Source organism: Acomys minous (genome assembly GCF_964271855.1).
Source record: "Acomys minous genome assembly, chromosome: 2".
Lineage (NCBI taxonomy): Eukaryota > Metazoa > Chordata > Mammalia > Rodentia > Muridae > Acomys > Acomys minous.
In genome coordinates this window covers 50712294-50726025 of record NC_140484.1, presented here as the reverse complement: position 1 = coordinate 50726025, position 13732 = coordinate 50712294, and the positions used below count along the sequence as shown (strand labels likewise).

The 13732-nt window shown below is 51.7% G+C and overlaps 1 protein-coding gene across 4 annotated transcripts in view; it reads left to right on the top strand.

Annotated features, from left to right (window-relative positions):
- The window catches only part of NRXN2 (neurexin 2), a 114424-nt gene that overhangs the window by 40140 nt on the left and 60552 nt on the right, over positions 1-13732 (top strand). For 2 of the 4 annotated variants that reach the window (XM_084760315.1, XM_084760311.1), the window contains one exon: positions 6089-6112. In XM_084760315.1, the coding sequence (XP_084616441.1) occupies positions 6089-6112 (24 nt within the window). Of the gene's footprint in view, positions 1-6088; positions 6134-13732 lie in introns of all 4 variants that reach the window. The other 2 variants (XM_084760309.1, XM_084760310.1) reach the window with 1 other exon arrangement.

Sequence of the window (13732 nt, the reverse complement as noted above, 5' to 3'; positions counted from 1 at the left end):
TAATTTCTTTCACTCCAGAATCCAGTTTCTACTTAAGGGCAAGAGGTCCAGGAGCCACATTTGGGGAATTCTCCTTTGCTTAGCCCCAAGGCCATGCTCTGGAGTTGCAGCCCTCACACAGGGCCTGGTCACTGCTAAGCCGGTCATCGGCCTGGTTTCTGACACTTTCAAGAGAAACCTCTTTGTTCCTGTTGCTCCATCTGTGTCTCTCACTCATTCACACTGTGCCGATGTCTGGAAGCTTTTTGGGTTGTCGTAACTCAAGGGGTGCTACTGAGTAATCACTATAGTTTGCAAAATGGTGCCGCAACAGGAATCATCTGACTTCACATGTCGGTGGCACCTCCGGGGAGATACCCTCCCTGTTCATCCGAGCATGTGGAGAGTCTAAATGATATCCCAAGCTTTCAACAGTGCCCTGCTCCCCACAAGTGGATGGGGAGTAGGCCAGGGACATAATGTAAGAAGTGACATCAGGTTGGGGGTGTGTAAGCTCAGTGACAGATACTGACTTAGCATGCACAAGGCCATGGATCCCATCCGTAATACCGTGTGTGTGTGTGTGTGTGTGTGTGTGTGTGTGTGTGTGTGTGTAGGAATAAAGGAAGCTGAAACGACGGGGCAGATGGCCAGGATCCAGAGCCCGGCAGCTTCTCCATTATTTTCCCTGTGTGACGTGAGTGGCTGGGGAAATGGCTCTCTAGAATGACGTGACCCTCCCCCCTACCCCGCAGCCAGCTTCCGTTATTTACGGGAGTGGGTCAAAGGCCAGCCCCAAAGACCCTGGCTTAGGTGACCGTCCCTAGACTCATGTAGATGGTCTTGGAACACAACAGTCAGGACCAGAGGGATCCTGAATGACACAGCATGATCTTTCCTTCCCCTTTTGACCTTAGCTCTTGAAGCCATTGTGATGGGCAGTCCTCTTGGGGGATCTTGGCAGGAACACCTGATTAGCCCTGAGGGTTCCCTGAAGTCTAGTTTTTTTTCTTTAAGATTTATTTACTATTTATACAGTGATCTTGTCTGTATGTACACCTGCACACCATAAGAGGACGCCAGATCTCATTATAGATGGTTGTGAGCCACCATGTGGTTACTGGGAATTGAACTCAGGACCTTTGGAAGAGCAGCCAGTGCTCTGAACCTCTGAGCCATCTCTCCAGCCCCCTAGTTTTAATCCTAGACTCACTCACCTTTCATACCACGCATATGCTTCCCGTCACCACGTAAGAATATACAGAACCATTTATCTTTAGCCAACTGCAAGCTTCGCAGACAAGCTGGCTCGCCAATGATCACATGGTGTTTCTCTTGCTCAGCTCAGGCAGTGCCTTTTCTCAGTATAGACACTTTCAGAATCTCTTCTGGGATCTCAAGGAAGGAGCTCTTCAAGGATGGATTCTTCAAGGAACAGTGTCTATAAGGGTGGGGTGACCCTGGATAGGTTCCTCAAGGATGGAGACTCCATGGCTGTAGCCATCAAAGATGGAGTCTGAGTCCTCAAAGATGGTGACTTCAAGGATGGAGTCCTGAGAAATGGAATCTTTGAGGATAGAGTTCTCAAGGATGGGAATTTTGGGACGCACTAGATGATCCAGACTCCAAGGACGAGGTCCTCAAGGATGCAGTCCTCTGCAGATGGAGTCTTCAGGGAAGCGCCCACCGAGGACAGAGCCCCCAGACATCTGGATTTCCCATTCCCTCCCGTCCTATCCCTCACAGCATATAACCGGCCGAACATCCTAGATTCGCAACTTTCCAGACCTGTCTCCACTGCCTTTCCCAGCTCTTCCCTTCCTTTTCACAACTCTCCCAAGGAGACCACTCTCTGCTGGTGATGTCTAAGAGCTAGGATTTGTGTCGGCTAGTTGTGAGGCAAGTTATCCAAACCCCCGGCTTCAGATCTCTACAGGCAAAGTGGGAAGGACGGACTGGCCGCCCTGCACACTCAGCACACTGACAGGCACAATGCGGGCACCAAAAAGCTCACTGCTGCCGTGATCACTAGCACTGAAGGGCTCACTGCTGCCCTGGTCACTGGCTGTGTTTCTTTTTTCCTCCCAGTTCTTCAACTGCGATGGCACCTTCTTTAAAAAGCTCTCCTTGATTCATGCCATAGCCAGCTCTGTGCTTAGCTGTGACAAGTCCATTAAAACTGTGGTCTGGCCCTGTCATCACATCCTACCCGTGTGTTAACGCTGTGTCCGTCCTTCATCTCCACGTCCAGGTTTCAAGCAAACTGAGGCCTTAATCCCAGCAACTATGGAATCTACTTAGTTGTTTTTCTAAGTTGTTTCTCTGATTCATCTGTTTTCCCTCAAGAAGCGTTTCTCTCTTTTAGACAACACAGTACAAGGATGGAACCTGGGGCCTTGCAGGGCCTGGGCGAGCATTCTATTGCTGACTTAAGTGCCAAAAGCCTGTTCGTTTGATCTCCTTCTTAACTAATTGATCAGATTTAGGAACTGAAGACCTATGTCCAGAATGAGCAGGTCAAACTACTTCATCTGAGCACTGTCACTGGCTATGGTGGCGCACACCTATGGTGCCCGAAGTCTGGAGGCTGAGGCAGAAGGATTGATGTGAGCTGCGGACTAGCCTGGGCTATGTATAGGGACCTTGTTTCAAACAAAAATAATGCCTAAAATACCTTCTGTCTTCTTGAAAGAGGCTCTGATCTGCCTCAAGAGTAGCATAGCTTGCCCTGGCCCAGTTCAGCGCCATACTGTCAGGGTGACTCTCAAATTGCACTGGAGTAGGTCTCCATGTTCAAGGATTTTGTCTGTCTTTGTATCTCACCTAGTGTGTGTGTCCGGGCGGGGGGGGGGTGGACGGTGAGGGAAGGGAGAGTCTCATATAGCTTTGGCTGGCCTTGAACTTGCTAAATAAGTAGTTCAGGCTGGCCTCAAACTCCAGAGATCTGACTGCTCCAGTCTCCCAAGGGCTGGGATTAAAGGCCTGCACCACCACACCTGTCTTTGCTGAGTTTCTGTAACAATTCTGTGAATGGGAGCTATGACTTCCGATTTACTGATGAGAAAACCCTTGTCCCTTGCCACCCCAGAAAATAAGCTTGTTTGAGCCTGTCTTGGTGGGAGTTAGGAGGCCTTGGAACTTGGAATCTGGCTCAAATTGCCTCTGCGGGTGACTAGTGGCTAGTTATCCGTGCAGAGTGCACAGGGGCCACTGCAGTCTCCTGGGCCCTTGACATTTTTGGATGTTCCCAGGTCTCAAGGTCACTCAAATGATGGGAGCTTTTTGGCTTCCAACTTGAGGGAGCAAGGCCATGCTTATGCAGGCTCACAGGCCATCCTCAGCCCAGTCTTTTGCAGTTTGTGTCTGCAGTCCTCCTCTTGGCATCTTTAGGGGGCTAGGGACGCACTCCAGAGTTCAAGCTGGAGATGGGGTATATGGTTTCCCCCTCAGCCGTCTAGGCACGGTGAGCTCTCCTGCTTTCGTGACTGACTCCCTCCGGCCGGGACGCCCTTCCCACTCCAGGCTGTCTCCATGCTTGTGCTTGTAGCCTCTAGAAGCGGATGAAGCGTTAGGCTTTATTTCCTGGGCTGAAGCATTCGTTTTCTACATCTGGGCCTTTCTGTGTGGCCGCTGTACCACAGCAAGAGCCCCCAATGGACGTCCCATTCCGGCTGTCGGTGTCCCATGATCCCCAGGGTCTGCATCTTCCTCTCCTAGGTCTAGAGGGCTCTGTTCTCATCTGCCCCAGGCCTGCTGTTTCAGGAGGGAGTAGAGAGAGAGATCTCTTGACAAATTAGTAGGAGGCCTGGGGTTTGAACCTCACATCTCTTCCCTCTCTGTCGTGGTTTTAACCTACTGTTCTGCCCATCAACACTGGAACTTCCTTTGTGAATGCTGCCCACCCCACCCACCCGAGACGCACACTATTTCATTTTGTGAAACAGCTGGGAACAGTTCTTGGGGTTTCTTGTAGTGACCTTACCCCAGCCTTGCTCCTCTGCTGCAGTGATAACAGAAGACTCAGCCCTTTTGGGGCACCGTCAGTTTGGCTACGCTGAGGTTTGATTGCTCATTGCTCTGACTAGCTGGCCTCTTCATTTCGTGACAGTCCTTCCTGCCATCAGTACAAATCCTCTTGTCACAGCCTCTCAACTCGCTCCAATCATTGTGCTTGTGACCAGACTCCTCTCTTGCTATGTAAGCTGCTTCCTCTTACCTAATAATTAACAGTGGCTACTCAGCACGTCTAGCGTCTAAATATCGAATTCTGTTAGTTTTAATGATAGTTGTCTTAATCAGTTACCCCTGTGACTACTGGTTCCAAGAACTCTTTAGCTAGTAGACCTATCCCTAGAACACCCATCTCCAATCACAGTCTCAAGTTTGCAGCTTAGTATTTAATTCCACTCTCCCCGCCCCCGCCCCCCACAACTGTTTCCCTCCATCTCTGATACTCAGTAAAGCTGCCTCAGTCCTCTCTAAAGACCGGGTCATCCTGAAGGCGGATATTGCCTTTGGCAACGGGAGGTGGAAGTGGAGTACAGTACATAGAGGCAGGCCCTTCAGGGGTCAGGGTAGAAGTACTCGGCTTATAGTCCAGAGAAGAGTCAGGGGATGCTGACCCCAGGGCCTCCTCTGTGCTTTTCCCTCTGCATAGAGAGGCCATGAGTTTCTGGTTGTGGGAAGTTGAGGTCCTGAGGTCTGTGCATGTCCGTGGAAGGAGCCTGGTTCCTGGGAGACTGTTACCTGTTCCAGGGTCTTGAAGGGAGGCTCAGCTACTCTCAGGAAAATAAGAGAACATGGAGGGCGGCCGAAGAGCCTGGGGGAAGTTGGGAGGGGCTTAATAGAGCCTTTGGACACGTCAAAATGGGCAGGCAGGAGGAGTCAGCCAGGGGTGGGACGGCTTGAGGGGACAGAGGGAGGAGGGTTTGGGATGGTGTGACCATGAACCCTCTGCAGCCTGTGGAAGGCCAGCTTCCCCTTCCCAACCCTACCGTGCTGGTCACTCACTCTCAGTTATCAAGGAAAAGAGACTCTGGAGTGGGGAGCCCCTCCCCACCAAGGACCCCTCAATTTATTTGCCCATCCTCCATCTCCAAAAAAAGCAGATACCCATGTCCCCTCCCATGCTGTCTTTGGCCCCCAAAGGAAGTCGCCTCATGTCCTTGCCAGTCCTGTGATTCTCCGGGGGCGTTGCCCACTCTTCTCCTAGCCTGCCAGCCAGCTGGCCTGTCACCAACCAGTTAACCCATTAACCTGACATGGCCACTGGTCAGCCAGTTGGCCAGCTCCATCTCATTCCTCAGCCAGTCCTCTGGAAAGCCATCTGGTTGACCAGTCAGCCAACAAAGCCATCCGTCCACTCCTGAATCAGTGGCCCCACCCCTTCTCACGCCCGTGCTCCCCTGTCCTCCTCCCCTAATTCCCTAACATCTCAGCTGTAGGATCTACTAATCCTTCATCCTGGGTCTGCTTCTTAACACTGCCTCCCCTCCCCCCTTCTGTTGGAAACCCCCTCCCCCCGTTGCCAACTCTGTGTGTGTTACTAACACGCTTATAACCCAGGGGACCAAGGGATGGGCAGGGACAGGTGGGGCCAGGTATGAGTGAAAAACCGAACTAACTTTCTGTCTCATCTGCGGAATGTCGGCCATCTTTAAGTCTCTGCTTTCTTGGTCCAGTTTTTTTGTTTTTTGTTTTTGTTTTTGTTGTTTTCTTCTTTACTAACCAAGGTCTCTAACTGTTCCCCTTCTCTGCAGATGTCCTTCGGGAGGGGATGAGGGGGAAGAGGAATCCAGAGACGGGGCTGGGGGAGGGCTTGGGAGAAGAAGGGGTTTAATTTTTTTTGTGTGTGTGCTTTCTTCCTCCCATTATAATTTTTCTTTAAACACGTTTACTGAACCTGCGGCGGGAGGGTTTGAACAACCAAGCAAATACATATGGCTGTATCGCCTCCTTCCTCGAGTTTCACAGTTGGTCATTTTATTTTTTTCCTTTTCTTTTTCGTTCTGTTCTTTTGTCGTCCTTGTTTCTTTTCTTTCTTTTCTCTCTCTCTCTTTTTTTTTGACCCCCCACCCCCACCCCGTCCCCTCCCCCTTCTCCGGTGAAGCACGCAGGGATTGGACACGCTATGGTAAACAAACTGCATTATCTGGTAGATATCACTCTAATTGTCTTACCGTTTGGTTTGCCGTGGGTTTTTTAACTGTTCGATTCTCCCACTTTTGTTTCCTCTCTCCTCATTTGATTTTTGCTCTTCCAGTTGCTTTTCTTTCTCTTTCTTTTTCTTTTCTTTTCTTTTCTTTTTTTTTGTGTCCCAGACAATCTTTAAATTCTACTTCTTTTAGTTTCTCTCCTTCCCTTTTCTTTTTTCTTCCTTTTCTATTTCCTTTTTCTTTCTTTTCTTTTCTTTCTTTCTTTCTTTTTTTTTCTTTTTCTTTTCTTTTTTTAAAATCCAAACTCAAGTCCAAAAGATAAAAGCAAATTCAGGCATTTGGTAGGGCCCTGCCCTGCGCTCCTGCCTCCTGACAGGTTCCTGGCCTGGGAAACCTGAGGCGGGCCTCTTGCTCCTCAGCTCTGGTTAGACCAGCCGGATGCTGAAGCTTATTTTTATTACGTTCTTCTGTTCTTTCCCCTTATCCTTGGATTTTGTTTTGTTTTTGTTTTGTTTTTCTCTTTGATTTGGTTTCTTTCTTGGTCTCCTGAAAATCCATGGAAAACACCATCCCATGACACGCTATGCTACGCTCACTGTCAGCTCCAGACAGGGGCTCCTCAAGTTGGGAAGAGGGCTGGGGTTGCCATCTCCAGTGGCAGCCAGCTGGGCATGTCCCCCGAATCGGGAGGAGGATGGCCTTGGGACCTCCTTCAAGTCACCAGTCTATACCAGTTTAGGGGCTGCCCTGTGCTGGCTGCTGCCCCCTGCTTCCCAACCTTGAGGATTCCCGGCTCTGTTTCCCTCACATTTGCATGGCATGAGTGGTCTCTCCCCCGACCAGGGATAGCGTCCAGATCCCCCCACCGCTCTGCTGCTCCGACTAACACTGTGTTCCACACTGTCTTTCTTCTCCTTCAGCCCCATCCCCTTTGTGTCCCCTGCCTCTCCTGCATGGCCTCTGACAGGGCTTGGCTTCCTTCCCTGTTGAGGGCATGAGAGGAGGAGTCTCAGCAGGGAGAGGGTGGGGGCAGCTCTTCTTGTCCTTGCCAAGCTCCTGTGTTTGGGCTGGGCACGATCCTGGTGAAGGCTGTTGTGGGTGTCAGTGTAAAGGCAGCTGGTGTGTGTTGGTGTGTGGGTGTGACTGTGTGTAAATGTTGGTGTGATATTTAGGGGTGTTAGTGGGAAGCCGTGCTGTGTGTTTGGGAGACTGCTGGTTCTCTCTGCATGTGTAAGCGCTGGTGGGAATGGGGGCTGCAGGCTTGGATGGGTTCTGGGACCTGCTAAGGATTCTGTATGGAGGCGGGCTGGTGGGGCTGGCTCTTCAGTGCAGGTGCAATGCGTGACAGGCAGGGAGGCAGAGAAAGGGTTGGGATGGCCCCATCTTCCTTCCCTTGCCTGCCTCGGAGTGTGTGCCCTCAGGCCCTGCAGTGTGAGATCCCCTGGGATTTCCTCATGCCTGCCCAATTCCGGCTCCTCAGCAGCCGGTTAGTCATTGCCTATTAATAATGCAAAGTGATTGAACACCAGGCTGGGGACCCTGCAGATGGACGTGTCTGCTCCCGTGGGGTGGGAGGGGCTTGGGGCAGCTGCCTGGCTTGCCCAGCTTGCCAGTCTGCCTGGCTGGAAGGCTAGAGAGCAGGGAGGTGTCAAAGCTGGAGTGTCTAGCCTGAGAGGTCCTTTATGCTGCTCAGGAGGCTTTACCTCTGAAGCCATGTCAAGCCCTTGCCGACACATTTGGACGTCTGTCTTTCCCTTCACCCACATAGATAAGGGTCTTGTCAGTGCCTTGGTCAGTGCCTCTCCAGCCATGGCCAATCTAGTACCTTGCGTGGGCTCCCTGGCGTCCCGAGGTTCCAATGGCACTCTCACTGAGCCCTGTGCTGGCTCTTCACAGGCCCTGTCCTCCAGCTGCTGCTTCTCTGCACTAGTTGCTACCCACTCTGTTATTCTTGAGAACCCACCAGAAGCTGGCCATTAAGAACTGCCTTTACCAGCTCATGAGATGCTCACCTGGTAATGATGCTTGCCACCAAGCCTGAAAGCCTGAGTTCCACTCCCAGGGCCCACATGGTGGAGACAGAGAACTGACTCCTTCCAGCTCAGTCCTGATCTACATATACACATGCCATGCTGAGTGTGTGTGTGCACGCACGTGTGCATGCATGTGTGCGCGTGCACACACACACACTCTCTCTCTATATATATATTTCCCCCCCCTCTCTCTACACACACACACACACACACACATACACACACACACACGTAAGTTTTAAAAACTGTCTATTAAAAAAACAAAACAAAAAAGAACTTTCTTGTTGCTGGACAGCCAACCAGTATCTCTGGAGACAGGGAGCCAAGATCAACCCAGATGACATATCCAAGTATCTGGGGAGATACCCAGATTAGGGCTCTCCAACCCTTCTTTCAAGTCTCCATGGTGAAATGCTGACTACATGGGTCCAGGCCAGAAAAGCTGTTTCCTCAGCTCCCAGCAGCCTAACGGTGTGCCTGCCCAGCTTCTGCAACAGGTCTGTGTGAAGACCAATCATGGCAACACATGTTCCGTGCTCTAGAAAGGAATTATAATTTCATTAACTTAATAAAGTGCTGGCCAATTCCCTCTGTTACCAGGCAGGGATGTTATGCGAAGAAGTGGTTCCTTTCCTGTAGCACACCCTGAGGAAGAGGCATCTCTGGTCCCACTGGGCATCCTATTGCAATCCCTTGTTAGGAACCAGTCTCAAAATAACTTCATGATTCTCAGGATGCTTCAGGGGTGTGGAGGAGGAGAGGAGACAAACGGCTTACTTCAGGTGCTCAAGAAGCCAGCAGCCCCACCTGGCTTCAGGGCCTGCAAGGTCCACACTTCCCTGTATCATCAGCACAAACAGGTGAAGGACGCTGTGGCCTCATGTGGCCTCAGACACCCCTGCAAACCTGCCCAAGGAACTGGCTCCTTTAGGCCCAGACTGAAGTGAAAAATGAGGTTCTGCAGGTTCTGATTTTCAAGGTCTCCCCTCAGGTGGAATTCATGTACGTTTGTGTGTGTTTTAAACTCACTTGTTAGGTCTCTTAGTATGTGAGCATTTCTCTTGGGAGGAGAGAGAGTGGAAAGACAGAAACGGCTCCCCCAGTGTCTCCCCATTGGTTAAGCACGACCAGCTGACGAGTGCTGGCTTGTAGAGCTAGTGCTGTTCATGCATACACTAGGGCCTCAAAACAGCTTTTGCATTTGGAGTTTCTTTAATTTTTTTTTTTTACAGAAAACAGATCTATTTTTATTCGGCGCATATAGGCATTTTGCCTGCATGTGTGCTTGTCCACCATTTACATGTTTGGTGCCCCAGGTACTGGAGCTACAGAGAGTTGTGAATTGCCGTGTGGGTGCTGGGAACCGAACCCTATCCTCTGTAAAAGCAACAAGTGCTCATAACCACCGAGTCATTTCTCACACCCACCCCCTCCCCTTTTAGAGACAGGGTCTCTCTATAGAGCCCTGGCTGTCCTGGAACTCACTGTTCAGACCCAGCCGGCTTTGAACTCACAGAGATCCACCTGACTCTGCCTCCCAAGTACTGGGATTGCAGGCGTGAGCCACCGTGCCTGGTTTCCTCTTTTTTTTCCTTTTACATTTTTACTTATTTAATGTATTTATATGTGTAGGAAGCATGCCATGGTGTATGTGTGCAGGTCAGAGGCCAGCTTATAGGCACTGGTTCTCTTTTTCCTCCATCTGGGTCAGGGATAAATCTCAGGTTATTGGGCTTGGTGGCAAGCACCTTTGCCGGCTGAGCCACCTCCAGCTGTCTCCCTGGCATACATTTTGAATTTCTTTTTAAACTTGATCATGCCTGGATTCTAAGCAGGAGGTCGAGCTTGTCCTCACTTAGCAGATGGGGAAGCTGAGGTCCAGAGAAAGCAGCTCCCTTATCATTTTGACTTAACTAAGCGGATGCTCAGCTGGCTGGGCCTGAAGCGGAAAGCTGAGAGCCAGAAAGGCGAAATTGTTCTGAAAACCAGCGGGTGATAAAGGAGAACCTGGGATTTCTGACCTGAAGTCTTTTCCTCCTAAAATTCCTGAAATCTGGAGTCCAGGACTCACAGGAGGGCTACGGATTCTGCCTGTGTCCTAGTCGGAGTCTGGCACAGATGAGCAAGCTTAGCAGGGCTTCCGCCTCTCCCGCTGCCGGAAGCCACTTCTCCCTGCTCCCTGCCGGGCTTCTGCCCCATACCGCCCTCAGAGGCTGCTGGGAACTTTTTTGTGGACTAATTGTTCTTAACCATGATAAGCCTGTGGATGACGGGCAAGGTAGTCTCACAGGACACAAACCAGCCCGTTGGTGCAGTGTTACCTACATTGTCACTGGGCTCAAGGAAGTCCATTCAGCCATCCGCAAGTTAAATCAGCTGCCTTCCTTCTAACTCTCCCTTGAAAAGGGAGGTTAATGGCTCTGTGAGTTCTGATTGTGGTAGGCCCCTGGGAATGGCTCTCAATGGTGCTGTGGGTCCCCTTTTTCTTTAGTCTTTTTCCTGGGGCACCTGCCCCATGTGGGTACAGTTGACATTTGTGGTTAGGCCTTGGGCTCCTATCCCACCCAGCCTTCCTGTGCTCAGCTGAGGAGAGGAGGGGCTGGCCGGTCCAGTCAGGTCACACGAGGCCCCCTGAGCCTCCTCCAGCTGGCCTCCCTGTTCCTGGAGAGCCTGGGCTCATCTTCTGGGGAGACGCTCCATTCGTTTCCCTTGGCTTCCTCAGAACCCACCATCTTGAGTGGGTCCGTGTGCATTGGTCCCAGGGACCTGGCTGTGGTCCTCAGTGCTGCACAGAGAGGCGCAATGGAGACCTCCTGGAACCTTCTAGGATGTGGGGTGTGTGTGTGTGTGTGCACATGTGCGTGTGCGTGTGTGTGTGTGTGTGCAGATGTGTGTGGGCTGATGATCCGTGGTGAATGGCAGAGGAACGTGTGATGAAGAAACACAGGTCTGGTATTTCGTTCTCTGTCAGTCCCTGAACATCTCTGACGCAGTGGTTGCTCCCCTCCCTTCTTCAGTGGAAGGAAGCTACTTCCTGCTCTCCACAGCTCTCTCGCCTCCATCTCTGCTCTTCCCCATCTCCCCTGGCCTGCACGTCTTCTCTCGCATACTGGCTGCTTTTCTCTGGCCTGCTTGGGCAGTGCCTGCTCCTTAACCCTTGCCCTTCTAACCCGCATGGGTCCCAGCTGCAGTGGCTGTTCTATGTGGCATGCGCTCCCTTTCTCCCCTCCTCCCCTGCTGGCCCCACCCCTTCCAGAAGCTTCGTGGGGGGGGTTGGGGGGCAGGGGCAACAAGAACCCCTGGGGTGGAGGGGGGCAGGGGAATTATTCCCCTGTTTCCTGCTTTTACTAACGAACCTGCCATTTTTGTGTCTGGACTGATTTGTCTGAGGGAACAGTCGGGTTTTACTAATCTAAGCCATCTCCCTCCCTTCCTCCATTCCTCCTCCCCACCCACTGCCTTCTCCTCTCTCACCCTCAACTTCTCCCCATCCACCTGGCTGGTCCCTTCCTCAGCAAACTTCTCCTGTCCCCCAGCTAGCCTGTCCCCAGCCCCGCTGTGAGGATTTAAGGTCATCCTTTCCCAACAGTGCCCTCCATGACTGATCTGCATACAGCCGGCAGGCAAACTGAGATCCACTCCCACTTTGGAAGGGGTCTGCTCCAAGTCAGATCCTTCTAACTCAGGGTCAGGTGGCATGAGGAGAGCCCATAGCATGAGGGAGACTCCAGGAGGGCTCCCTGGCTTCTGAGGCCGCGCGGAGCTTTGGGACCCGGAGAGGAGCGATGAACACTTCTGCGCATGCTCACTTCTCTGAGGCCTTCACACCCGAAGTCATAGGTTAGCTAGAGATCCAGCACTGGATGGATGACAAGGCAACTTGATGTGGACCCACGATGGCCGTGTGCTGTGTCCCCTCGGCTGTGCTGAAGTTAGGGACATGTCAAGCCATGGTTGCTGGCAGCCTGGTTGGGTTGCGCCCACTTAGGCTCAGGAGCTGAATGGACGTCCAGTTCAGTCTTTTAGGACTTTCAGGACAGAGGAAGAGCCACATTGCCCTAGAGAGGCCCGATCACCTGCTCACCCTCCCTGGATTTATCCCCACCCTTTCATTCCGGCCCCTTCTCCCCTCTGCCCAGTCCACTCTCTAATCTTGTTTGCATGATTTTGTGACTAACCTCCCTGACCCTTCCTTTTTCTACCCAAACCCCACTTCCTAGTTTCAGGACAAGGTGGAGGGGAGAAGAAAGAAATGATCATGACCAATCCCTCCCTCAACACAAGACTCAAAAACATTCAGACTCCCCCCTCCCAAGACACCCCATCTCTTCCTGCCCTTGAACCCAGTTCTTCTAGCACAAGGTTTGATGGTCCCCAGGAGGTGGCTTCTTTAGTCTGCACCCTGCTCAGCCCCACCCTATTCACCATGAGGCTCCAGCAAAGCACGCAGAAGGGGGGCACTTTTGGGTCCCCCTTCTCTTAGGAGTTCTGCCCCACCCTCCTGACAACAGAATAGTGAAGACCAGGAGCTGGAAGGTGGCTGATGGCCTGTGCTGCAGACCGGAGTAGGGGACATCACAGTGTGTGACTGGCAGGCCTTTACCTCAATACCTTACCCATAAAAGGGGTACTTTTGAAGCATATTTGGGGAGCAAGAAGAGCTCTAAGCTGCAGCCTGTGGAAGCGTAGGGCAGGGTTGACAAAGAGCCAAGTCCTTAGTGGCCCCTTTGACTTTCCTAAGCCACAGCCTCCTAGAGAGGAGCTTGTGCTACCACTGGCGCTGGCTCCTCTCCTTCAACCCTGCTGTTTTTGAAGCCTTTGGAACTCCTCTGGGGACTAAACTCTTATAGGGACTAGGTCAACATTTGAGGAGTAGAGAGAAGTGCCTGACTTCCTCAGCCCAGTGCCCACTGGCTCTCTGAACACCAGGCATACCCTGCTCTTGGCATCTTGCCTTCTGGATGAATTTTCCACCCAGGATGGGTGTTTCCTTAGGTTAGCCCTGGCCTCACTGTTCCTAAGGGTAGAACAACAAGAATGACATCTACAGAGAAGGATGAAAGGAGAGCTGGGAAGTCCCATAGGGCTGCTCTCTTCTCTGAAGAAAAACAGTGACTCACCCAGGTGTATAATCTCAGCAAAAGGGAGGATGAAGTAGGAGGGTTACCACAAGTTCAAGGCCAGCTTAGGCTTTATAGCAAATTGTATACTAGTTTAGATTAAAAAAAAAAAGACTCAAAATATCAGGGTACCTTAGATCTTGAGTGGCAGAGGTAGGAACCAGGAACTCCTGTCCTAAGACTTGCAGGCCTACCTGGGTCTTCCCTCCTCTTTGCTGCCTCAGCTGCCTCCCCAGCTAAGGCTGCAAGAACACCACGTCTAGACAGTAGGGCTGCAAGTGAGCCTCAGCACTGCCACCCATGAAGGAAGGCAGGAAGGAAGGAAGGAAGGAAGGAAGGGAGGGAGGCAGGGAGGGAGGAAATGGGCTCTTCTTTAGAAAGAGGTTGGGAAGACACGTGTGTGCCCACAGTGGTCTGCTGAGACAAAGCTTAGGAGGGTACAGCT